The sequence below is a fragment of the Brachyhypopomus gauderio genome, chromosome 12 (genome assembly GCF_052324685.1).
Source record: "Brachyhypopomus gauderio isolate BG-103 chromosome 12, BGAUD_0.2, whole genome shotgun sequence".
Classification (NCBI taxonomy): domain Eukaryota; kingdom Metazoa; phylum Chordata; class Actinopteri; order Gymnotiformes; family Hypopomidae; genus Brachyhypopomus; species Brachyhypopomus gauderio.
The window spans coordinates 18,861,269-18,887,043 of NC_135222.1; the positions used below are offsets into that span (position 1 = coordinate 18,861,269).

The following is a 25,775-nucleotide window of genomic DNA, read 5'->3' on the forward strand; positions in this document are numbered from 1 at the left end:
TTGTTTACATTTCAGTATAAGAGTTCAATAAAAGCTCTAAAATAATGTTACGTAGAAAAAAAATAATTCGTGTTTCTTGTAGTCTGTAGAGACTAATTTTGAATTATTCTTTATTGACCTTTAGGCTGTACATTTTATGTTATGTATTAAACGAGCGTAAATTACAAAGAATAAACACAAGCTGCAAAATATGTTTATAAGTCTGATGTTTCCTGAGCAAAAACTAAAGGTTGTTTCTTAGAGCACATAATGTTTATTTATATCAAACGTATGTACATTTTTTTCAACAATTTGTGAACATTGCTCCCAATACAGTCCTTCCAGTGGCCAGACGGATGTATGAAGGTGCTGCTAAAACATCTCAATCATTACACGTGTTCCCGATGCTGGGGGAATGGAGATCTGCTTTAAATATACAGTCTGTTCATATAATCTATTTCTACACATGATGAGGCCCAAAGTCATGTAATCATGTAAGTTGGATCTATCCCACTCTATCTCACAAACTCACTAGACTGAGAGCGTATGGCGTGATGCAGATTACTGTGAGACACTCTGTGCTCCAAGTTCCAGCCAATGGCAGAGCACTTTAGATCAGGGCAGTGCTCACAGACCCTCCAAGAATCAAATCAACAATATTAGCTCAGTTAGCTTCAATAGATTAGTGGATGTATTATAATGGTCGTTTAACTTATGTATCTACTGTATCTCAGTGAAACTGCCACATGTCGCATGGTAACTTTTCTAAACTACTAATTTTGTATAAGAGGTTTGTGCCAAAATTTTGCTTCGATATTTCATTACACTACAGTATTTGATAATTATAGCGCATATATAAAAATCTACTTTATACTTAATGGTTATAGACTGAAGTAGCAACTTTAATTAAGGTACAATCTAGTGGTCATCTAATTTATGCATACGTCTACAATTGTTAGTTGCTGTTTTCAACACTTCATCCCTTTATAGAGTCGAGACAACAGCAACCTTCATACATACGTGAATGATCTGATAAATTAAGACCGGCAAGTTTAACTTTCAAGTAGTCAAGGACAAAGGTCATACTGACCTCATCTGGCTCACTCTGGTATCACAACTCTAATTCATAAACCAAAGAGTTAATGTATTCCTATACAATTCCTAGCAAATAGAATTAAATTAATTAATAATGTCAACATGCTAAGGTAAAATACTGGCATGAACATTCATCCATACACCTAATATTCCATTAATAACCTAAGTCCAGAGATAATTCTTGCTGGCTCAAGGATGATTTTGAAATCTCTAGGTGAGTTTATATCATTGTGTGTGTGTGTGTGTGTGTGTGTGTGTGTGTGTGTGTGTGTGTGTGTGTGTTTTTGTGTGTGTGAGTCACTGAGTTAAAATTTTTACCATGTGTGTATGTTCACTAAACTAGACCTGTGGAATGCTGTATATCTTTTTGACACCTCCCAGATGTCCTCTTTCACATGGAAAGTAGATTTATCTTCAATGTAGATGTATCTCCAGTCAAAGCCACTGAATAATAAACAAGCTTATATTAAAGCCTTATGTAGTATGACCTTTATTAGAGACACTATCCTTTCACAGGACTGCAGAATTAAATCTTTTCTGTGGATCAGTTTTAGTATGAATCCACATTAGAATGAAAAAATCAACAGTTCTGAGGTCTTGGAATGAGGCATGGTCATCGATATTTACAAAACTAACAACCTTGCGGCGTTTTCTCATGCAGTGATGCTCAGAGTGTACAGACAATGGTTTGATCGAGGACAAACATCAAACGAAAGGAGATCCCGTGGACGTAAACAACTCGTCGACAAAAGGGCTTAGAGGAGGACGTCAAGACTCGTTCTAATGAACAGGCGGTGCTCAGTTGAGCAAACTGCAACCAAATACAATACTGCTGCTCCATCTAATGTGTACAAACACACAGCCCTTCTCTTCTTAGCACCGATGCGCTATAACTGCAGGTGACCAGTTTTATCCCCATTGCTGTCTAAATGAAACATAAAGCCAAGACTCCAATGGGCAAAACAGCACAAATGTGGATCACTGAGCAGGTGAAAAACATCACATGGTCAGATGAATCTAGATTTATGTTGCACCACGCTGATGGAAGGTCAGAATTTGGCACAAGCAGTATGAATCAGTGTGTCTTTCTTGTCAGGTGTCAACAGTTCAGGCTGGTGGAGGTGGAGTAATGGTGTGGGGAATGTTTCCTTGGCACACCCTGAGTCATTTGATCTGAGGAGCATTGTGGCTGACCAAGTTCATCCCTTTGTGACAGCTGTTTACCCTGTGGCAAAAGGACACTTTCATGAGGACAGTGCACCATGCCACGAGGGCCGTATAGTCGTAGTAGAACGTGCTGCTCAAAGGACGTGAGTATCTCCATCTAATCTGCAGCAACTGCAAAGAGCTGTCCTGCCATCGTGGGCCAAGATTACTGCAGAACATTTTTAGCACCTAGTGGAGTCCATGCCACATCAAACTGCTGTAGTTCTAAAGGACAAAGGAGATCCAAATTGTTTCATGTTACTGTATAGATGTCTCTTATAATGAAAAAATGCTTTTTCACTTTTGCCACCTCCTTTACATTCTTAGCTTGCCAGAGGCAAACCTCAGTCACCAATATTTCAGATCTCTCATGTGCTGATATCTACTTCTTCATTTTGTACATTGTCTCACAATGGTGACAGTGGCTAAATCAGCACATATATAAATGGTCACATACTGGAAAGGTGAGACACGATTTTGTTCATTCCTGTCTCACCCTTCCAGTGGGCGGTTATATCGTTTGCTCATAATCAGGCCTTCTGCAAAAGGCTTGGGAGTTTCACAGAGTGGTGTAGTGTTGCTCCTTCTCCTATTAATGCACTGATTTCTGAATCTTGTCCATGATCACAATGTCTTGATTTGTCCCTCATGGTGAATCTGTCTGGATCTGGAGGTCCAGCATCTTAATGTTATTGACCAGCACCACTCTCTCCATGTGATCAACTCAAATGTCTTGCAAATATATGTATGCGATTTTTGGCACTTGATTGTGTCTCTCAACACAGGCTTTCCCTGGCAGCAATTTGCATCCTATGACTATTTGCTAGATTGTCTCAGAGTCTCTTCTACACAGGCTGTATTTTGGGTCTCTGCTCTGATGCCTTTTGCTTCCACTGACCTAGAGCTTAGAGGTTGATCTTGTGTTGCCGTGATTAGTGACCACGCTGTCCTTCAATTTCAGTGTTTCCAGATATTGGCAAGATTGTCTTATGTCAGCCAACTCTGGTATCTGTCAACCTCTGGTATCATGTCAGCGGTTTTGAGGATGGGCTTATCCTGCCACAACACTTCATACTAGCCACCAAGCTCATTCAGCTTCAACGCTGGTATCCAGCCCAGGTGAGATTCAGTATTTAGCAGCTGATTCATTTGTTATGGTGCTCGGGCTTGCAGAGCTATCTTTAACCTGTAGGCAGGGGCTGCCACATTCTGACCTGCTTTTGGATATCTACTGTTATAATGCTGACAGTTTCCTGCTCTGGGAGAGGGGTCTCTGAGATCCCTTTATTACTGAGCACTGGTGTTTTTTTTATAATTTATTCTCCCATAAGCTTTTCCAGTACTGATCTTTTTCGGCTATGGTTGGATCCCCAGCCATGGTTTTGCTACACTGAGAGTATACTGAAAGCATACTCTGGATGGTTAATTGGTGAAGAGGGTGTTTACTTATGTAGTTGCAGCTTCTTTTGTGTATTCTGGAAACAATCCTAGCATTAAGATCATCTTAATCATAGGAGAATGTTAAAAGTATGAACAGAGTATGTTCAGAGTGATTGCTTGTTTTCGTGAAGGTGGCACAGTACCTAGCAAAGAAGGTTAACCAATCAGAGCACAGACACTGCTTCTTCACATGACTATTACATAATTTGGCTTGTTACAAAACCTGAAAGATTTATTTTGTGGCTAAGAAGGATTATCTCAGATAAGCCTGGTGGAATGGGACCTATAAATAATGAGCTCTTTCGGAATAAGTAATAGTTGCAATGGTGATAATTAATTTGTGCTAAACAGAAACATTAGGAGTTTCTTTTATGTGTATTACTGTATATGCAATCATTAGAAACTGTCATGCAGTTAATTCCTGATTGGGTAGCAGAACTAAGGCGCTTTACGCCCTTAAATGCTGGTGATAGCTGCCCTGCTGGCTTGATTATATGGCCTCAGTGTGATGGCACAAAAACATAGATAAAGTAACAAAAAGCATCTCAGAACAAACATGGTTTAAAAAGTAAACAAGCAAACACAGAAATAGAAAAGAGGAAACCAAAGTATTCCTGTAACAGGGACCTCACTAAAGGCACGAAGAAGTTAGCGCTGGCCACAGTTTGTGTATCTGACTGGGTTTGGCAAAACTAACCACAGCGACAGAAGTGTGGCTGTGGGCTCCTCCCTGTCACAAAATACACTCATACACACCCACACACTCCATGAAATATCATAAATCTGTAATGATAAGATGTAAGCCAATTTATAAGACAATGGACACAGAACAAGATTCAATACTGGTTGGTTTTGCATGTTTCTACAGTGTTGTGCATCTTTTTATGGGTATGATGTCATTGATGAAAAAAAATTGCTGAATCATATCTTTAGTACTCACGGACAAACACAAACCAAGGTAAAATCAACCGGACAGATGACAATGGGAGTGTTTCCAGATCAAATATAAGGTTTAATCACCAACAAATCTTTAGAGAATCATGCACAATTCGGCATAGAAACTCCCCCAAGCATAATCTCCACCAGTCAGACATGCAAACCATTCCTGTTGCCATAGTAACCACCAATTGTTTGTATTTTGTAACATTTGTATAGTATAAAAGTGGGTCGTGGCTTAATGACCATGAGAAAATGTGGGTCCCGGGCTGAGACCCGTTGAGAACCCTTGCTTTGGAGGGTCCATAGTCCTGTGAGAGGTGATTTGGGGTTAGTTTTCTAAAAAAAAAAAAAAAAAGGCATTTGTGTAGCACTGTATTACAGTCACAACGCCATGTTTATTTGAAAGAAAAGTCCAGGTGTCATGATTAGAATGGGAATGCAACAAACTCAATTCACACTGTAAATAAGAGGAGCAGCATATATACAGGGCCACCTCCATCTCAGAAAATACACACGATTAATACGCTTCTGATGTGTCTTCTATGCCCTGCAAAAATTCACAAAGGATTTTCACTGTACCATTTCTCAATTTACACTCAGACCTACGTGTTCCAACAATTACAAAGTCATAGTAAATGAGACTAATTTGAAAGGCTGCAAACGCTCGCTGTGGGGCTCATGCAGTCCTATCTTGTCTTACAGCTTATTTTATATGAAGTCCAATAAATAAATTAATACAAATTCATCTCATTCGTTTGTAATTCTGTGAAATCTGCATGAGACTGAGTTGCTCGGACTGGCTTCAAGAGTGGTGTGTATCTAATGTACCAAGCAATTCAGAGTACAAGTGCCGTTATAGGAACACCTTTTGTCTTTGAGAAACATAAGACACGGATCTTCTGTTTGACTCTGGTCCAGAGGAAGTGGAGCTCATCCTGTTGCACCTGACCTGCAGCGTGAGGCCACACTTCCCCACTCCACCACTCCCCACCGTGAAGATCTTCAACCACAGAGCTCTGGCCTTTATTCTTATTGGGTGCCATGTTTGTACCACTGCTGCACCTTCTCCAGCTCTCAGATGGCTTCCTCTGGGAAGGACTGAAGCATGTTCAAGTATATTTAATAATAATATTTCTTTTTTTTTTTCCTTTTTGGTGAAGACTCCTCAATGAAGTGGTTATTAAGGAAAGACAGTGTGCAAAACGCACATGTGATGAGGGTTGACAGAAAGAACACAAAAGCTATTCTTGTTCCCTAAAGAATGCACTAAATGTTTCTGACACCTGATTCAGCTCATGAAACTCTCTACAGTTTACCTTCAGATGTAGATGTTGTTGTGTCCATATCTATGACACTTGCTCATGGTTAGTGTCACTGTTGCAAGAGGCTGCTGCGTGCACTAATCCGTTTGCATAGTGCGCGATCAACAAAAACGATGATAAAACTGCCAGGAGACACAATGAAAAGGCAGTGCGGGAACTGGGAAGTGTCGCGTGACAGTAACAACCGTTTCTTGGAAATCACTTACATGATACTTCCTACAAATGACCGAATAACAACAAACCTTGCACAAAGCTAATTATTTTACTACAATTGCAAATTAAAAACTTTCTTTGACAGAGGAGCAAAGTACTTCTTGGTCAAGTTTGGTCACCTTAAAAATAGTTCTGCCACACATTCCACTTGACTATATCATAACGGTCAGGATTCAGTCAGTTAAAGTAGACTACAATTTACGTATTGTTTTTTTTTACAAAGAGGACGTGTTATCTAATAACGTCAATCAAAAGAAAACTATTATGTAAAATATTTCCCCGAAAACTTTTAATATATAGGCCTAGTCTAAGAAAACAACTGCTGAGCGGGAGAATAATACCGTCAGCTTTTGTGTTGTACTTACTACGATGCTGTATGTACAAGCAAGATATAGGCAGTCTCCGTAATCTAATAAATACTGCTCACAATAATGTGTGTATCAGTTTCAACTGGATTTATTTGATAGCTAAATGGGATCCGTTTTCTTTTCAAAAAGAACACACCACCTCTTCCTTATTGTGCTATAGAACCCTCCTCCCTCTGATTTCTATTGGTTGACTTGTATCTCATTGAGGTGGCTCTCTTGTATATTCATGCTTATAGGACAAAACGGCGGTCAATCAAATGTTTACAGAGAAGAGAAGTCACCCCTCAGGAATAGTGTTTCTTTAACGGCATTAGATAAATACTTTCATACTTTGAAAAAATACTAATACTATTTTTTTTTCTTTAATATCGTTGAAATATGTATTTGATACTAGTTCTTTAATCAGAATTTCTTTAATAATCACTTGATTGAGTCGACTTCACAAAAAAAATAATTATTTATATTTTTTAGATTAATTTGAAAAATGAAAATAATATTAGATTATTAGTTCATTAAAGTTCTCTTACCGCAGGCCGGTCTTTCAAATAGTAAACCTTTTTTTCACACTTTCACAAGATGTATTCTCCAGTGGGCTGATTTGCATAACACATTAAGGTGGACACATCACTGCGGATGCTCTGTAAAACTACCTTTATATATTCGATTAAGTAAATTATTAGTATATGTTATTTGGTTAACCACACTAAAGGACTAAGCGCTAATGAGCATTTCATACGTTGATTGCATTATAATGACTTGACATGTTTGAAAATCACAATGTCGTAAAATATTAAATCTATTATTTATTGCATACTAAAAAGTAAGTTTTTCCAAAAAAATCGACCATCATCCTACAGTTTTGAATCAGACTCTCAGATTACGTTACTCTCGTGGCGCATGGTCTCCTACAGGTGCTAGAAACTATCACCCCCAGAATACACCAGAATATGACAGTATACCAATACCAATATATGCCAGTAATAACTTTTAAAAAGGAGGAATTTTGACTCCGGTAAAGCACGGAACAGGTGGAATCGGGTTGGTAAATTGCCAGGGATTCCCAGATCTCGCGCAAAGTAATGATTCTACTCGAATTCTGCGCAAGTTGTTTTAAGAAAGGGGGCGCTGTGTGATAACTCATAACGTTACCGCTCATACCCCATTCTGAAGATGTGGAAAACATTTAATCTAATTTAACCTGCACTGATTTATGAATGTACAATGTAGGTGATAATCCCTCGGTGTATGATTTTCCCACGACCTTAATTGCACGACTTAGTAAATTTTGTTTTTGTTTTAAAATGAAACGCTGTAATGGACAGCCTGTGTCGCGTTGACTCTTACTAAGGCTATCAACCGAGTTAAAGAACAGCTCGTCGCGCGCCACCGGCTCCGGATTATCGAATTTACAAGTTCACACGTTTTGTTAGCGATCTCTTGTTACTGGGGCGATGCTGTATCGCTCAGCTTCCGAGCCAATTAAATAAAACGCGCGCCGGACTTGATGAACCTAATCTTTTTTAGTTATTATACACGAACAAATCTCCCATGGGCTATCTGTAAATTCAACTTTGGAAATGTGCTTTAGCCTATAGAAATGAATTAATAGCATCTAGCAGGTAAACAGTACACAATCGATTTTAATCAGCACGATTATTGTAGACTACCAATTTCTGAGAGAGAGAAAAACACGAAACCATCTAAGCAATACGACAAACCTGCTAAAAACAACCAGCTCGTCAGGTTTAAATTGTTCTAGTTGACTATGCGTTCCGTTGCTGACCGCTACATCAGGAAGTTTTCTACGTTCGCTTGAAGCATAATTTCCTACAGAGACCTCCTGTTGGCTGGCTGTCCCACGTGGTTTCTACTCCTGTATAAAAAGTTTGTGCCTAAAGCAGTACAATGTCGCGAGTGGAAGGGGAAAAGCTGTTCAGATAAACACATCCCCGTGCCCCTAAAGCTATGAAGAACTACTTGGAAAACGCAAACTGGAAGTCATCATATCATACAAAGGAAAGAAGGACCTGAAATTGAAGATCTAGAAGATAGGCGAATGCCAAATTGGAAATACAGTGGGGAGGAAAAAAAATATGGTTGGTTCTTAATTAATTTCTTTCATTATGGATATTTTTAACTGACAAGAAAAGCAGCGGCGAAATATTTAAGAGTGCATCAGTGGCGCGCGCCCACCGTTTGACTGTTCTTCACTGCTTTTAGCCATGCCATGACGCGCGAGCCCTCGCACTGAAGTGTCACCACGGCCGTAGGCATAAGCGATTTGGAGATTTCCAGTCAGATTCCGAGTCTTTGTTAAGTAGCACAATAAGTCAACTTGTAATGTGGATGGCATAACGATCGGCAAACAATGTAATTTTTTCAATGCTTTATCGCATTACCGAGTGACCAAAGACTGAAAATAAAAGGAATATATCCAAGAAAATTTAATGATTTCATATTCTGCTTGCATCTGATTGCGAATTTGTAGGTTGTCGTATGGAACATTTAGGTCCTACACAGAGAGAGGATATTACAACTTATTCTCTGTATTTTTATTTTCTTTAACTCTGTTTTTTTCATTTGGGAGAAGCCTGAACGATTTGTAATACGAACTTGATCATTCATATTGGTGAATCGAAAACACGCAACTCATCTCTGAGATTTGGAAATTTACGTTTAAAGAAAATGAGAAAGTTTATTGTGAAGGTGCTTTGCTTTGTGACTTGCGTTCTCTCTATCCTTTGCACTCCGGCACCGGACACTGAACCCCAAACAGTGTCTCGGGAGACCTGCGCATCTTGTGGCCTCGGGCAGCCGGATGAATCGAGACAGATGAACGTAGATTTCTTGGAGGCTGTGAAACGTCATATTTTGAGCAGATTGCAGATGAGGGAGAGACCCAACATCACCCACCCTATACCAAAGGCAGCGATGGTGACTGCGCTACGGAAGCTTCACTCTGGAAAAGTGAGAGAGGACGGCAGGGTTGAGATCCCCAACCTTGACGGTCACGCAAGTTACACCAATGAAGTCGAAGAAGAAACTTCAGAAATCATCAGTTTTGCTGAGACAGGTGTGTACGTGGTTAATTTCACATAAGCACACACACACACAAACACACACACACACACATACATATACACACACACGCACACACACACACACACACACACACACACACACACACACACACACACACACACACACACATACATGTATGTATATGTATACATATCTGGCTGTATCTTGGAACAATATAGCTGTAACTAGTGGCATGTGTGCACATATCTGTGTGCCGAGGTGAATGATTGTGAATGATTGTGAATGATTAGGATTTCCTGCCTGCCTTATCCACTGCCATGAAGCAATTTAGCACGGCTGGAATAGTGGGAACATTTTGGGGAATAGACCACTGGACCAGAAGTACCACCACCTGGGCACAACAAAACCACAGCACACGTTTAACCTTCTGTAGAGGTCGTTTTGGATTCACACATTTCCTAAGGAGAGACATAGATGAAACTCCAGCAAGCCCAGTTTGTTAATAATGGCAAGTGTTGAGATGTGGCTCTAGTGTGACCTGTAACCAGTGTAACACTGTTCACGACTCCTTTGCGACAACATACACAGGTGAAGTTTTGGAATAGGAATGAATAATTAGTATAAAAGGATGTATACACAGTGACTTGGGACCCTCAATAATTCATTGGCTGAGTAATATTTATGAAGGAAGCTTAATTTCTATGTCGGTCCTCAAATTATACGATCCCACATAACACGAGTACATAACAAGGAAACTACATAAAACAAACCCAGTGGAGAAAAACCCACAACGTCGTGCTTGCAGTCATGTTCTGTGCCTATTGTGAGTCTGTCCAGTCATTAGTTTCCTCATTGTGTCCCTCTCCCTGCATGGCCCTGGCAGACTCTGTGCCAGGCCTGTGGCCCTTTTCCCTTTTGGCTTGCTCACTACGCTTGCCCAGGGCTGCCAAGCCTGGCACTGTGCCAAGCCCCGGGAACAGTTCGCCAAAGCGCCTCACGAAGCAGACTTGAAATGATCAGTGGTGCCACATGTCCGGCAGGGAGAACGTTCAAATCCGGCCCCGCGGGACCGTGGGACGGCCGGCTACATGCAGCCGCTATCGGATATGTGCTGCTGGCTTGTGATCAGGTGGGTTTTCACATTGGGGCTCAGTGGAGATCGTCCTTGTCTAAGGAAAAAACAAGAGGCAATAAACACGACTTGAAAGGGGCGATTCTGTTATTTCACCTGAAGTGAGATGCAGGCTCCTTGTACCCACCCCCACCCCTCCCCAACCAAACACACACACACACACACACACACACACGCACACACACACACACGTGAAGGCTGACTGTAGAACGCTGTGGGGTTTAATGAGTACCTAGGCCTTGAGGTGATTCCGATATTGCCAAGGTCGAGGGAGCACAGGAAAGCCTTCGGATCCACACATGGATTGGAACTACCACAGCTGCTCCCCTGGCTGACCGAGGAGCCTCATTAGAATGCAGGGTGACCCAGGGACACGGGCCCTGGAAGAGTTCCAGAAAGTTTCTGGGGGTTTCATTCAGGAACGGGCCCACGCTGCGCTCCTGCCTCCCGCAGACTGCTTCCTTGACGGCTAAATTGTCTTTGAATTCACAGGTGAGGAGGGCTGAGGATGTCAGTGAACCACATTCACGGGAGGTAGTGACCTGTGTAAAAACCCTGCTGTGTGACCGACTCGTGCTTTAAAACAAAACTGATTAATGCATGTGATTTGGTTTGAGCCGAAGACTAACGGTCTGCCCACCTGTCATAATATAGTTTTGTAGCTGCTGACCTTTGCATTCAGCTTGATTTCACTCCACTGCTATGATATGGTATGATATCAATGGCAATCAGTGGTATCAATGACATATACGGTTCCTCTAGTGATTTTCTTTCTTAGCACTTCTATTACTGCACATTGTTCTCTTGTCATCTCAGTAGTATTGTCTGGCTATTACTGTTGGTAAATGTGCCACTGTGCAAAAGGGACTAGCACACACAATACTTCAGTGGCCTATTTCTGGCCATGTGTCCAACTCATCGCTTATGCTGCTGGTGTCCAGGTGGCGGTGGGGCTCTGAGTAATGACACGGAGATTACTCCTCCGGCCTGCGGGGGGCCTTTGCAGGTGGAGGCACGCTGAGCCGTGCGCATTGTTGCTGGCGGAGGGGCCCACCCAGGTATTGTGCTGCCCTACGTGTAGCGGGCAGGCTTAACTTCTGGGGCTTTTGACCTCCTAGATCTGTCTTTCTCCTCTAACGCTCTAATTTGCATCCAATGACAGCTGCCTTTCAGACTCTCTACCGGAGCCCTTGTTGGTTTTCAGAGGGAGGGGCATGAGATATATGATGAATTAACGAGAACTGGACAGAGTCCTGGGTAGAAGCCAGAAAGGTAGGCTGATTTGAGCAGGAACGTGTCCGCCTCCGATGGGTGCCAGACCTAGATGCTTATGAAAGGCCTCTGTCTGTCAGAGGTCCATATGCAGAAATGTTTTAATATTTCACATATGAGAAGATCCAGTTTTAAGGACTTAATTATCTGTTTGCCACAAATTCTCACTGGATTCTTGTATTGCATCTACAGCAAAGTGAATCCGTGGTCTCATATGTACAGTACCAGAACGCATCGCAGCCACACCAGGGTCCAGCCAGTCCTCGTACATCTACTCTTATTGTAGAGAAGAATGATGGTTCACTCAAACACACTATGTTTAGAGTAAATTTAAAGTGTGTGTTGTGTCCAGTACAGTATTTTATTTCATTCTCCATAGCACTTTGAATATTTGTTCACCCATAAAGCTGCCAGTGGCTCCACTTTATAGTTATGGCTCCTGCTAATGCATTTACAATGTCATGTAAGATTTCTAAACAGATTTCATATACTTCAAGCTAAAGAACTTTAATAATGAAAGCTGTTACACATGTTGAATAACTACGTTGGAAACTGTAGGTTTGCCCTGTGCTTAATTTTGATTAAGACAGTTATGTTAAGTTATGTCATTGCTAATACCCATGGGCATGACTTTTTGTACGCAGGTTCAAAAAACATTTCAGATTATCAAAGAGTAGTGTCATGCGATTCCTCATCTAATTCTTTCTCTCTATCTTTTTATCTCTCTATCTCTCTTCTCTTTTTTTTGTGATGGTGTCCTCACTGTAAAGCCATGTGTTGAATGTCTGGCTCTACCGTGTGTTTCTTTTGACATCACAGGGCTCATTGTGCCCTCTCTGAGACGCTGTGAGCTCTGTCTCTCACCCGCTTTCATTCAAAAGCCTTTGAACCATTGTGCTATACCCTCATAAGCTCCGCCTCCTCATCTTCGCCCTGACTGTCAGCCAACTGGGGCTGACCTCAGAACAGCGCTGTCGGAGTGCGCACTGTCATGTGACTCGGAGATGAGAAGAGCTCGGTGAAGATTGCCACGGGCCCCCCTTTTTAACGCAAAAACCGGAGCTGTGAGAGTTCACGCTTCTCCTGGATTTTAATTGAGCCACAACCTCATAAAGACCGTTACAGAGATGTCAATACCTCTGAATTGGAGCAAAAGAGAAAGAGAGAAAGCTCATGTGGGTCAGATTTAGTGAGTGGGGGGGGGGGGGGGGGGGGGGGGGGGGAGACGGGCGCGAGAAAGAGGGAGACGTGGCAGCGGAACGGACCCTGACAACTCCTCCCACCAACATTGTCGTTTAATGTGAAACACTAACACCATTCGATTTGATCCCTTAGCTTGAAGTGTTCCCAGTTAGGAAGCCCATTCACGGCAATGTGAGAGATGTACTGTCGTCTCAGCATGTTAATGTCCCGAGCCCTCAGAACCAGGCGTTATTCTATAGCAACACAGCTGCGGGTTTTTAACTCACGAACATTCTTCGCGTGCACAGGCAGCACGGTGGTGACGTTCTCAACCGACTAGACTCTCATTACGCTTCTTTTTCTCTCCTCTGTCTCACAGATGAGTTGCTGTCATCCAAGGCCAGCCTCTTCTTCGCCATCTCCAACGAGGGCAACCAGAACCTCCACGTCTTCCAGGCGAACCTGTGGCTGTACTTCAAGCTCCTGCCGGTTCCTCTGGAGAAGGGCTCCCGCAGGAAGGTCACGGTGAAGGTGTACTACCAGGAGCCAGGCGTGGGCAGCAAGTGGCACTTGGTGGAGAAGCGCGTGGAGCTGAAACGCGGCGGCTGGCACACCTTCCCGCTGACCGACGCCGTGCAGCTGGTCTTCAGCGAGGGCGAGCGGCGGCAGAACCTGGACGTGCGCTGCGAGGGCTGCGACGAGGCCGGGGTCCAACCCGTGCTGGTCAGCCCGGCCGACGACGCCCACCGCCCCTTCCTGGTGGTGCGAGCGCGAGCGGGTGACGCCAAGCACCGCATACGTAAGCGCGGCCTGGAGTGCGACGGCAGCAGCGGAGGCCTGTGCTGCCGACAGCAGTTCTACATCGACTTCCGCCTCATCGGCTGGAACGACTGGATCATCGCGCCTTCCGGCTATTTCGGGAACTACTGCGAGGGCAACTGCCCGGCATACATGGCCGGCGTGCCGAGCTCGGCGTCCTCCTTCCACACGGCCGTGGTGAACCAGTACCGCCTGCGGGGCATGAGCCCCGGTTCTGTGAACTCTTGCTGCATTCCCACCAAGCTCAGCACCATGTCCATGCTGTACTTCGACGACGAGTACAACATCGTCAAGCGGGACGTGCCCAACATGATCGTGGAGGAGTGCGGCTGCGCTTGACCTGGGGGATTTAGGATGGTCGGTGATAGTAAACATTAAGTTGTGTTTGTAAAGAACAAAAACAAACAAAAAAACAATTCTAGCAAAAAAAAAAAAAAAAGTATATTTATGAACATCTACACACGTCTGTGTACATGCACACACACATTTCCATGCATGCACAAACCTTTGTACATATATTTATGTTTGTTAATATCTCCTGGTAGAAGCATTTATTATTTCGGCTATCACGTGATTCAGTCTTATTTTGTGAGCACAGGTTTGTGTAATAGATCTCGATGTCAAAAGGGCGTTAAAGGTTTTTTCCAGGTTACTGCCATTTCTGTCCTTCTCCGCATGGACCACACTTTGAAGTGGAGAAGAGAAGAGCCTTGTGGGTAATGACTAAGAGAGATTTCCTCGGACTTTTCCAACTGCCTCATTTTGTGTAACTGCCCGAAACTGTGTATGAAAGCACTGACCCGCTCCCCACTTTCTCCGTTCAATATCAGCACTTCCTGTTCCCACTCTGTTTGGTCGATGTGACGACCAGTTCGTCTAACGGTCTCCGCCACAGTATTCATCTCCGGTCTTCTTCGTTAAAGGCATCTAGGATGTCTTGAGACGCTTCTGAAACGACTGGGCCCTTGTTTTCTCTCACATGCTGCATTTTCCGTCCGTTCCTGATAGCAGGACGCAAGTGCGCAGGACGCGAGCACGCAGGACACGAGCAGGCGGGATGGCGCGGCCGAGCGCCGGGGCCATGCCTAAAACATTACACATGGTCTTCGCGTCCTGCCATGCTCGGGTTGGGAGTTTGCTTATTCATGTGACAAGCTGTAAAAGGCGTGCAGGGAATAATAATCGCTATCCTGGCCTCTGCCTCTGGGTTTTACTGTGCCCTTTGAAAACACTTCCAAAAGTACTTAAACAACAGAAGCGTGTTATAACTCTTCTCTCCTCTCAAGTTGCCATATTGTTCAGTTGGCCAGAGGCGCAGCGTCGCACTTGTAAAACGAAAGAAAAAAAAAATGCCTAAATGCACATTTTATAGCACTTGCTGATTGAACTGCCTTTGAAGGGTACCAAGTGGCACACCTGTGCATGCTCACAGTCCTTTTCACAGTGCCGCCAGAACTATGCAATGTATAGTACCGACCCACACCAGACACACTGAGTTCCTGCTACCAGATGTAAATTCTTTTCAATACTTGAAATGTCTTTCGCTTCTCCTCCAAGCGAATTGTTGTTACGATGTTTGCACTGACAAAAAGTCGCATTAATACTTAAAAATAAAAAAGACAAAAAAGAAAAACCACCATTGAAATAAAGTTATTTTTATAAAAGCAAACGGAATTCTGTTCAGATGTATTATACGGAATCATTGAACCAAAGAGGCCAAGATTTTTAGCTATTATAAGATGGCCAGCCCATCATGTTATTATGTAAAATACTTTTTGACCACATAAGAGGCCTAAACACTGTATCAGGGTACAATATTACAGATTCTCAAGTCCATGTTCTTTGTTCTTCCTTATTGTGTACAGGAAACAAATGGAATAGTTCATATTTTTTCATCAACTTTAATATTTTCTGTTTTCTATTTAATACTAGTTCTGTTTCCAGAATCATTTAGAAGCACATACATGCCATCTCTGTACAGCCTATGTAAGATAAAAATGCTTTTAAAGATTTTGTTCTTTGTAACAGTTATGAAATAAATTTCATATTCTGCATTTGAACTTGTCATTGTTTTGCCTTTACAAACAAGAGATGATTTTTTATGCATCATTAAAAACATCATCTAAATAAAAAAAAAATCATCTAAATCTGCAAAGTATTGTATTTATATATAAATGTAGTTTATAAATGAGAGTCCAATGTTTAGGGATTATTTTATTAGATGTCATTTCTTTGAGCTGGCGATGGTTTTGTGGGAAGCAACCCCACTCTCAATGCTCTATGAAGGACACAGAGAGATTTGAATAGTGCTAATTACTGCTGAGTGAGTTTAGGGCAGGATACAGGGGTCAAGAAACTGCCCTCCGGTGACACTCTCCGTGATTGGGAAACCAGACCCTACTGTAGCAGCCAGCGATGTGTTAGCTTCTAGTCCGGACTCAGGTTTCAACCTCAGCTTGTTTGGTTTCATTTTTTTCTTTTTAGGACATCAGATGAGGAGTCATACTTCGAAAGAACATTACAAAACCCATCTTGTTTACACCTCATGTGTTTCGATGAAACTGGAAAAGCAATCCCCCAGAAAACGCGGCACCCTACAGTGCTGGGAGGAAGATGTTCATTACGGCTAAACCCAAGCATGCGTCGTAACTGCTGTTCCTAGGCCGTGTGACAAACAACTCCATTCCAGACCACACAGGGTTGCTTAAGTCATTTTAAAGCCTACAATATCCCTTCTCCATCACCAAAGCTATTACTGCATGTGTTTCCACTCGTGCGTTTGTCGTGTGTATAGAAACACTGAAGCAGTACACGAAATGGCATGTTTTGGAAAGGAGCAGGGCCCCTCCATCAGACAAGCCTTTCTTTTACTGTACCATAAATAGAGAGAGAGAGAGAGAGAGAGAGAGAGAGAGAGAGAGAGAGAGAGAGAGAGAGAGAGAGAGAGAGAGGGAGATATATAGATAGGGGGGGGGGGTAGGGTTTAAAGATTTAGAAACTATAAAAACTATGTCTCTGTAATGTAGTGGACACCTTTAGGCCAGGAATGCTTATGATACATAAGCACTGAGAAAATGAGCAAATTAAACTTGTCTGATAAACTTTTTAAAAAGGGCTTTGAATTATGATAACATAGCACTGATAAATTTATGGCAGGTAAAATCATTCTTTTATAGAAATCTAGAATTTTTTTTTACCATAAAATAATATGACAAGAAATTTGTTTCATAAACAGTGGTATGGCCATTATGTACCATAAACATTACAGAAAACAGATAATCTATTTCAGTAACTTTTAATAGAATTATGATGTATAACTGATGATCTCATCACAACCACTTTGCTAATAAGAATTTTCCTTTGGCTACATCACAGCATTTTAAGGGGATTTTCTCCCTATAACTCCTTTGGAATGTCCCCATACCATCATTCCAATGACTCCTTTGTTCACAGCCTCTTTTGTTTTTACAATGAACGTAAACCCCCTTTTTTCATTGTGTTACATCTGCCCTGAGTCTTTTTGGCGACATCACTCCCACAAACAGCTCCAGACGGCTTTGCGTGTTCAGCCATAAGGAGATGTTTTTTTTTTTGTTTGGTTTTTTTCAGTTTTGAAACACCCTGGGATTGTGCTCACAATTTTAAGGTACTTATCTGCCAGACCACTCAAGCAAAAAGAATATAAGACCATGGAGATAATGTATGGACTCAAGTTTGTGGGAAAATCTTGTGGGAAAAAGAGTTCTGTTTGAAAAGTCTTATGTTATTGGTATGTCCATGCTGACATGGCATGAAATATAAGAGCTGAGCCAGTGGTTATTGACCTTCCCTTTAACAGGATTGTGACTGGTTTCAAAGTAAATCCTACCAGACATGATGTTCTCATGACATTTAGTTAAAAGAGCTGCAAAGCTGAAAAGAGACCCTGTGGCAAATTTATGTTCAAGTCCGAGTGACACACAAGGTTAGGGTGTCACTGGACAAGATACAATCACCAAAACAGTTTACGTTTCTTGAGGTATTTTCTTTCATGCCGTAATAAGCTTTGGGTTCATTATTCTTCATTTGTGAGTGAATTTTATTTTGACACACTGACTGGCTAAAATGTAATAATACACCAAACTCTGTGTTTTATTGGTTATGAGTAGAAAGTATATCAGTTATTAGAAAAGTCATCAAAATGAATCAATACATGTAAATTATTGATAACTAATGAACATCTCAGTTGGCTAGCAGAAATAATTTCATAATCAATCATTTATGCAATAATAAAGATCTTAAAAGCGATAATTTTTTTTTGTAAAGGACAAAGTGGCACCCGGGCCCTTGGGCTCCCACTCCCACTTAATCAGTACTGCAAACAATTTGGTCAGTTTGGCCATATGACACCCGGACCTTTGGAATCTCATTACAGTGTGGAGCTAGTCAGAGGTTTAGCTGCCAAACAGACTGGGTTGTTGGGGCCTTTTTTTACGGTCTCTTGAGAGTTTTTGGAGGGGAATGACAAGAATGTTCCACTTTGTTTATCACAATATGTACATCTTAGTATATTTTTAGCCCACGTCTCAACACCACACTGATATTCAAAAAGGAACTGGTTTCAGTCTTACTGGACATGGTGGATGTAGGTGGCCAAAGCTACTTTGATACCTCACCCACGTAAACACATTGTGTTGAACAAAAAAGAGGTCCGTCCTTTTTTGTGACAGAAAAGAAGACTTATTTGACCCTCTTTTTTCAGATAAATGTGGTTAAAAGAATTATACATGACACAAGGGACATGACAATAAGTCACAGCAGGAGGCACCACATGGAATCCCAGTTCCTCATGAGCTTTTGCTCTCCTCTCCATTTTAGCTTTTATTTTTTGCCCCTGATTCATCATCCCAAAATCGTCACATCGTCCCCCTACGGACAGTTCCTGGATTTGGATCTAATGTTTTAAGAGGAATGATTAATGTTTTGAGACGACTTGAAAGATGATTCATAATTAGCAAATATCAAACAAAGTGTGGTCACCAGGATAAAAGCTTCTTTTGTCATCTAATGCTTATTGTAGATCAAAAACAGCCCTCGCAGTCCTGCATAACACACATCTAAGCGTTTTATCTCCTAAGACAGAATAAAGGTGGAATTGTTCATAACTGATAGTATTTCACAGAGCACAAAGAAATTTACTTTGGCATATCACTCTCCCATAATCCCATTGTAGAGGGCTCCATCCTCATGCTATTCACTCCATGATACCACAGTTATGAGATCAAACTGAACAGGTGGATATCCTATAGAGCTTAAACCAGGGCCCCCCATTGTCATGAATGGAGAATGGGCCCCACTGTAGAATTCACATGTCTGCGGTTACTGCTCCTTCCTGCTGGTGTGAACATTAAGATATGCATGCTGGGGGAAAAAAAAACCCTGTGAAAGTGGTTGTTGCGTTTATTCAGATTAAATCATATTACATAAGTCTCATCAGCTTGTGTTCATGCAGTATGTATAACCATACACTTAATATAGTGGATTTTAATTGGGTGGAGGTCGACAGTGGCTGGATGGTTGAAAATGTACTAGCATGCGTGTGTTAAATACTTTTTAATTATGTTAACTTTTAACTTACTGACTTCCTGTTAATGAATGCTCATTTTCTCAATGTTGTAAAGACCTGTACTTTTCCATTTGTTTTGTCAGGCTTGACATACTAAGTGTGACAAAAACAAACAAAAAAAAAACATAAAACAACTGCGAGAGGCATTCGGTGATTGCGGTAGCTGTCGTTTGCCCCATCTGGTGCACAAAAGCCACGAGGATTGTGCTCCAGGATCCCAGCCTCAGGGATCCGCAGCTGTCCAGGGGTTTGGGCAACAGGGCGATGGGGTGACGGGGCGGCAGGGTCTGGCCTGACCCGGGCCTGTTGCTCACAAAGTCCTGCATGTACTGCGCGGCTTTGTACTGTCATGAAGTGATGAACTGTTGACAAGCCAGTGTACATCATACAAAGCGGCGACGATGATAAGTAACTGTACCTACTACCATCATGGTTTGAGGTGGTAAAGATGCTCTCACAGAAACATCCTGCTATGTTTTGAGTGTAGGGTTTAGTTGGTAAGGTAATATTAAGTTAGCTCCAATGTTTTATTTATTTTTTCATAAGTGAGCATTGGCCCATATTTCTGTATTAAACCTAATACATCTGCTGGATATCTCATACAAATATGGATAGATTAAGATAGATAAGGTAGATTAAGATAAGGTTGATTAAGTTGCTGTTTGAGAATGTTCACTAGCTCATTACCTGCTAATGACTAGGTAGGTACTTTGCACCAAATATATGTTTCAGACTGATTTCATACTATAAGTGTCACAGTCAGTGTATTAGAATAGAATAGAATAGAATTATTGTCACTGAATAAACATTTTTGTGCAACAGTACTAGAGACATTAAATAATGTATTTATTTTAAAAGAGATTTTGGTTGCAGTTACCTTTATACACCAGTTCTGATGCTGTTGTTAATACAATTTCTTCACAAATTCCAAGACTTAGGTAGAAATTCTGTTTCTATATAACTATATACTTACGACCAATCTACATGCTATATGTCCCAAAACTAGTTAGTATTACTGAGACACACTCCCACATAAATATAGGTTTTATATGCAGTCATGGTCCGGTGGTAGGGAACTGGTCTTGAAACCAGTTGAGGGTCGTGGGGTCCATTGCCAGGCCTGAGGCCATGACTGAGGTGCCCTTGAGCAAGGCACCTAACCCCAACTGCCCCCCGGGTGCCGGCTGCCCACCGCTCTAAGCATGTATGCACCACAGCCCCCTAGTAATCACTGGTGTGTGTGTGTGTTCTAACTGTACAGATGGGTAAATGTGGAGGACAAATTTCATTGCGGTGAAAAATCACAATTGAGAAAAATGGCACATTTCACATATGTAAATACAGGTCTTGCACAAAAAGAACAAAAGCCGTTTTTAGAACGGAAGGCTTTTTAAATCTGGCTTCGTACTTCATAGTTAATAATCCAAATTGTTAACACCTTAAATTCCTAAGAAACTGAGATGCAATCTGCAACTACCAGCACAAACATTAATTTAATATTGTACAAAACAGCACACACAGAACAACCATTGCTGTTCCTCGTTTGTTGTGCAGGGCCCTGTCGTCTTCAGCTGGTCACATGCATATGCGTCATGCGTGTAAGGATACATTCTAATGCAAATTAAAGTCCATTCACACATAGCACATACAGTGATGGGGCCCTATTTCATAATCATAATTGCATTTGCATCCATAATTCCAAACGTTCTACTAAGATGTAGCCTACGCTACATCTGATAAATCACTTTTGCCTCTGTTACCCTGTCTCCTGAGTATCTTCATCAGTATTGCATTAGGCTAGTGAAAGACTTTGCCCCTGTAATCGGTTTCATACTGGAGACTGCACCAGTTTTTATTTACTGTAAGTTCATAATAGAAAAATAAATCTAATGCGGTGCTTTTCTTCTAAAGAAAGACCTAAAGACCTTTGTTTTTTTAAAAAGGATGTAGGTCCCTGTAGGTCTGCCATGTTGTCTCCTCACTGTGTGTTCAAAGTTCATGGAAATCAGACGTGTTGCAAGCTGCACTGACCACACTACCCTTTGCTGCCTGACTTGGAGTACAATGCTGGGAGAAGTCTTATGGACGACGGACTGATGCAGTTGATTAATGAGCTCAACATGACGCTCAGTATCTTAACCTTACAGGTGAAGAAAAAAAAAAAAAAAAAGTCATGTCATAGGATAGATGTGTCATCATTCTTAAAAAGAAACACACCAAATAAGCTATGGCTCATAAATACAGGAGGTCCTACTTGACAGTACGGGCCCTTTAAACCCGAAAATGCCTGTGAGGAACCTTTTTAGCTTTCATTGCAGACGCATCGTTGTGTCATCAAACACTCCAGATGGTTGGTCACTGCCGCTGATGCTCTCAGAGTGCCTCTTCCATCGCTTGTACAAAGCGGACCTTTTCCTTCATACATATTCATGCAGGGAAGACGCTTATTAGGAGTGACGACTACCTCCCTTCATTTGAATATTCATAATGAGCCAAGCTCAGGAAAAAGGTGACGTCTGTGAGTCTCATGAATATTCATAGGAAGCTGCCCAAAGGTTTAGGAGCAAACGAATTTCATGGTATATCTGGGAAGGACACACTTCCTGAAGTAAAAATAATGAGGATAATTGGCAGAGATTGGGATTTTCTTTCTGTACGAGCATAGCAGATGCTGCTCTTTTGTGGTCTTCTCCAGCGTGTGGATCTGCTTGACCAGGAAGATTATGATTAGTTATAATGAAGTGCTTATTAGACATTCATAAAACAATGCCTGATTTAAAAGCATCATGTCATGGCTGATTAGAAATTTCTATAGAGGCCTAAACAGAGGAGAAAAACTCACTACAGTGATAATAGCCCATTGTGTTATTATCCATTAAACTACGATAAAGAGAAACATATAAACCCAGTGAGCCTTTGGAGCAAAAACACTAATGAGGTCAATTTGTTGACCTGTTACAACAAAATGTCCATTCTAAGAAAGACCAGGCATACACTGACAAAAAAAATGTAATAAAAAAAATTGTTTAAGCACAAAGCACAATAATGTTCAGTGTCGCAAACATACAAACACAAAAAAGATAGAAATGATGCACAGTAAGGAATCTTTAAGGAATAATAAAAATAGGTCAAAGAGGATATCAAACATCAGAGAAAAGTATTGGTGAAAATTATGTCCTCAAAAATGAGGTCACAAAACAAAGGACTAATCCCAAACCATCCAGTCCCAGGATAATTTATGTTATGTCTCTGATCTTACCATAAGTATATTTTGAGATGCCAGCATTATCATATATCAATATCATATATATTATCATACCCTGGTCCTACAAAAAAAAACAAGAAGGTCACAAATATAACAAGGACTTGGACAAGTTCAAGTAATGATTCTTTATGTGCCATGTAAATCTGCAGTGTGATCCTCTGCTGGAGAAGGACGTCTGGTGGGGGTCTCTGTGCTAAATTCAGGGTCCAGGTGATTTAAGATGTTTTAAGAGGCACAGATACCCGCATGCCTCAGCTCATCCCACTAGGAGATGGCACTTCAGAGGGGTTAAGGGTCGCAGGAAGTGCACGGCCAGCATTAACCCCACTCCAATTTTTCTATTCCTGTTCTGGAACAGTAATGCCTCAGTATACATTGGACACATGATTTCAAAGCACTCTGGGCCTTCATAGAGCCAGTATTCCTGCAGTAACAAGATACAGAAACCCATTATATGGGACAGGGCAAAATGATTCACAGTCTTAGCCCAGTGACCTGAACGAGAGAGAGAGAGAGAGAGAGAGAGAGAGAGAGAAAGAGAAAGAGAGAGAGAGAGCAGCTTCATTGAGCCAGAGGTCTGAGCACATTGTACATACAGGCTGGCAACCATATTTCATTCATAATTCGAAGTGGTTCTAACAAGTAGAACAGAAAAATTTATGACTACACTTGTTACTTTGCCTATGTTTAACTTTTCAGCACTAAGTTGGTATGTGAAAACACAGATCAATTTATAACCATGTGACCGGACCATAAAAAAGGAATACTGGTTCTAACTATGGCAGAGGGACAGGATTTGTATACCAGAAGATTACCTCTGAGGATCATTAATTCTTGAGGATCAGTGATCATGACGCGAAACACAGAAATACTGTGACTCTGGTCCTTGTCTGCTGCTTGTTGCTGATCTAGGGCCATTTGGCCCAAATCCAAATTCTGAACTTCAGCAAGTGAGGATGAAACAACAAAACTGAGCTCAGTCAGAGTGGCATGAAAGCTGTTCCACATGCCGAGGTGTTGTAAAGAAGGAGTCACGTCTGAACGCTCATTAACTCCAGGTCTCTCTAAAACAGAACCAATCACTAACAGGATGGCTATTTTGGGGTCATGACCACAAGGCTCACTAATCTGCTGGTATGAGTGACTTCATCAGTCAAGAAGGTAGTGACGTGAAAGAGTGGCGAACACATATCATTAAGCCGGCTTAAATAAACCCGTGGTGGGAATATGAAATGCCCTCAGCCTCTTACAGGGATTTACAGAGCACTGGATAAATGTTTTCTTTTTAAGAAGTCACGCACTGAGGCTAAATGTTGTCAGTGAAGATGAATATTCCTAAACCACAAGAGACGATATGTGAGTTTATATAAAATGTAGGCTGACTTCATATTTCAAATTGTAACATTATAAAGACTGGATCAATTAAAAAGAACAAAAGAAAACATAACTTCTTTCAACAACAAAGGGCATCGTTCAGTCAAAACAGGGTCATCACTGAAAGGCAATAATTTTGTTTAGCAATCCTTCTCACTCCAAGCTGTGTTCTCAGGCTGTTTGTTCAATGTAATTTCAAGTTAATTGGTTTCTGACAAACACAATGAAGCACATTGTTCTCCTGTAGTCAACTCTATTCACCAAGCAGTGAGTCCAACCAATTACTGGCAAGAGTCTCCTTTATTTATCTTATATGTATTTGCATAACTGATTGCTTACAATGGTGGCCAGAAATGGTTCAGCCAACATCTCATGTAGTGATTTAACCTCCCTTGTTGCAGAGCAGTTGAATGCCGACTGAGCCGGTAAATGCACGTGTTAACACATGTTGGAATGAAAAAGGCCTCCACACTGTTCTCCAACATGCATGGCAGCGGTTCAAGATGTTAGGAATCAACGCCCCTGTCACTCCGACACTTCTCCCGTCAGGCGTCTTTCGCAGCAAAGACCCTTTGAACTGGGTCTAATGTAACCCTCTTGCCGACATGCTAAAAAATGCCCCAGAACAAAAATAAGTTAATTGCAATGGATTAAACATTGACACGGGCCTGGGATACTACCACAGTTTCATATGTAACATCAAGTGTAAAAAGCTTAATGTAACACGGTATACTACCATCATTAACGGTCAGCCCTGCAGTAGCTTTGGTGTTTGTGGTCTCCTGTTAGGGCCGAACTGTCCGATGTCATCGCATGCTTTCACTGTTTTCAATGTGTTTGTCAACGTTGGAATAAGACACAAAGCTGGGGTCCCGGGGGCTGACGCATATTGACAGACACAATCAAGAGATGCACGGAGGGCCCCCTGAGGCACCCCTGCTGGGTAGGAACAGTGGGGCCACAGTGTGTGGGTCCTGCCCGAGCGGGCACCAGCACACTGGGCCAGTGTCTCTCTTAGCGGCTGGGTTCATCTCCAAGTGCTTGGAGGGGCTTAACGCCTGTCCATCAGGCCCTAAAGTCCAGCCCAGCAGGCAGGACAAGGGCAATTCAGAGTGCTTACTGACCAACCAATCCACCCTCACTATGAGAGCATCAATGGAGCTCCCCCCAACGATCGCCCGTGGAAGACGGCCAAGAACCAGGCTTTCAGCGTGGTGAAAATGATCTAATCAGGGATCAACAGCTTCGTTCATGGTGTTACTGTGATATCAGAGGAGTCTAATCACTTACTTAGGATTCTTTCAAAGGAAAAGATTAGTGGCTTTTTCTGTAGAATTCAACTGTTGCATATTTTCCATCAGGACCGCACAAAATGATAAAACAGGTTAGGTGCCATTGGGAGGGTTGGGAATGTTTTGGAAGTGGCTCGTGAGCAGAAATAAAAGCATGCCTAAATAATTTTTTGTAGTGCGGTGGTGCTTGAATGTCCATTTTTCGATGGGGGTCGTCTAACTTGGCCTGC

At 41.8% G+C, this 25,775-nt stretch overlaps 1 protein-coding gene across 1 annotated transcript; it reads left to right on the top strand.

The window, feature by feature from the left end:
* Positions 1-8,453: 8,453 nt before the first annotated feature.
* Positions 8,454-14,506, top strand: LOC143528041 (inhibin beta B chain). The gene is made up of 2 exons (XM_077023517.1): positions 8,454-9,635; positions 13,570-14,506. Exons 1-2 carry the CDS (start codon positions 9,248-9,250, stop codon positions 14,346-14,348), a joined length of 1,167 nt encoding a protein of 388 aa, XP_076879632.1. The 5' UTR covers positions 8,454-9,247; the 3' UTR covers positions 14,349-14,506.
* The last annotated feature ends 11,269 nt before the right edge of the window (positions 14,507-25,775 follow it).

What these genes read in the sequence shown, in the direction of transcription:
- LOC143528041 (XM_077023517.1), top strand. Translation starts at nt 9,248, where the DNA reads ATGAGAAAGTTTATTGTGAAGGTGCTTTGCTTTGTGACTTGCGTTCTC. An exon ending in CATCAGTTTTGCTGAGACAG is followed by an intron (nt 9,636 to 13,569) that starts GTGTGTACGTGG and finishes TCTGTCTCACAG; the next exon opens with ATGAGTTGCTGTCATCCAAG.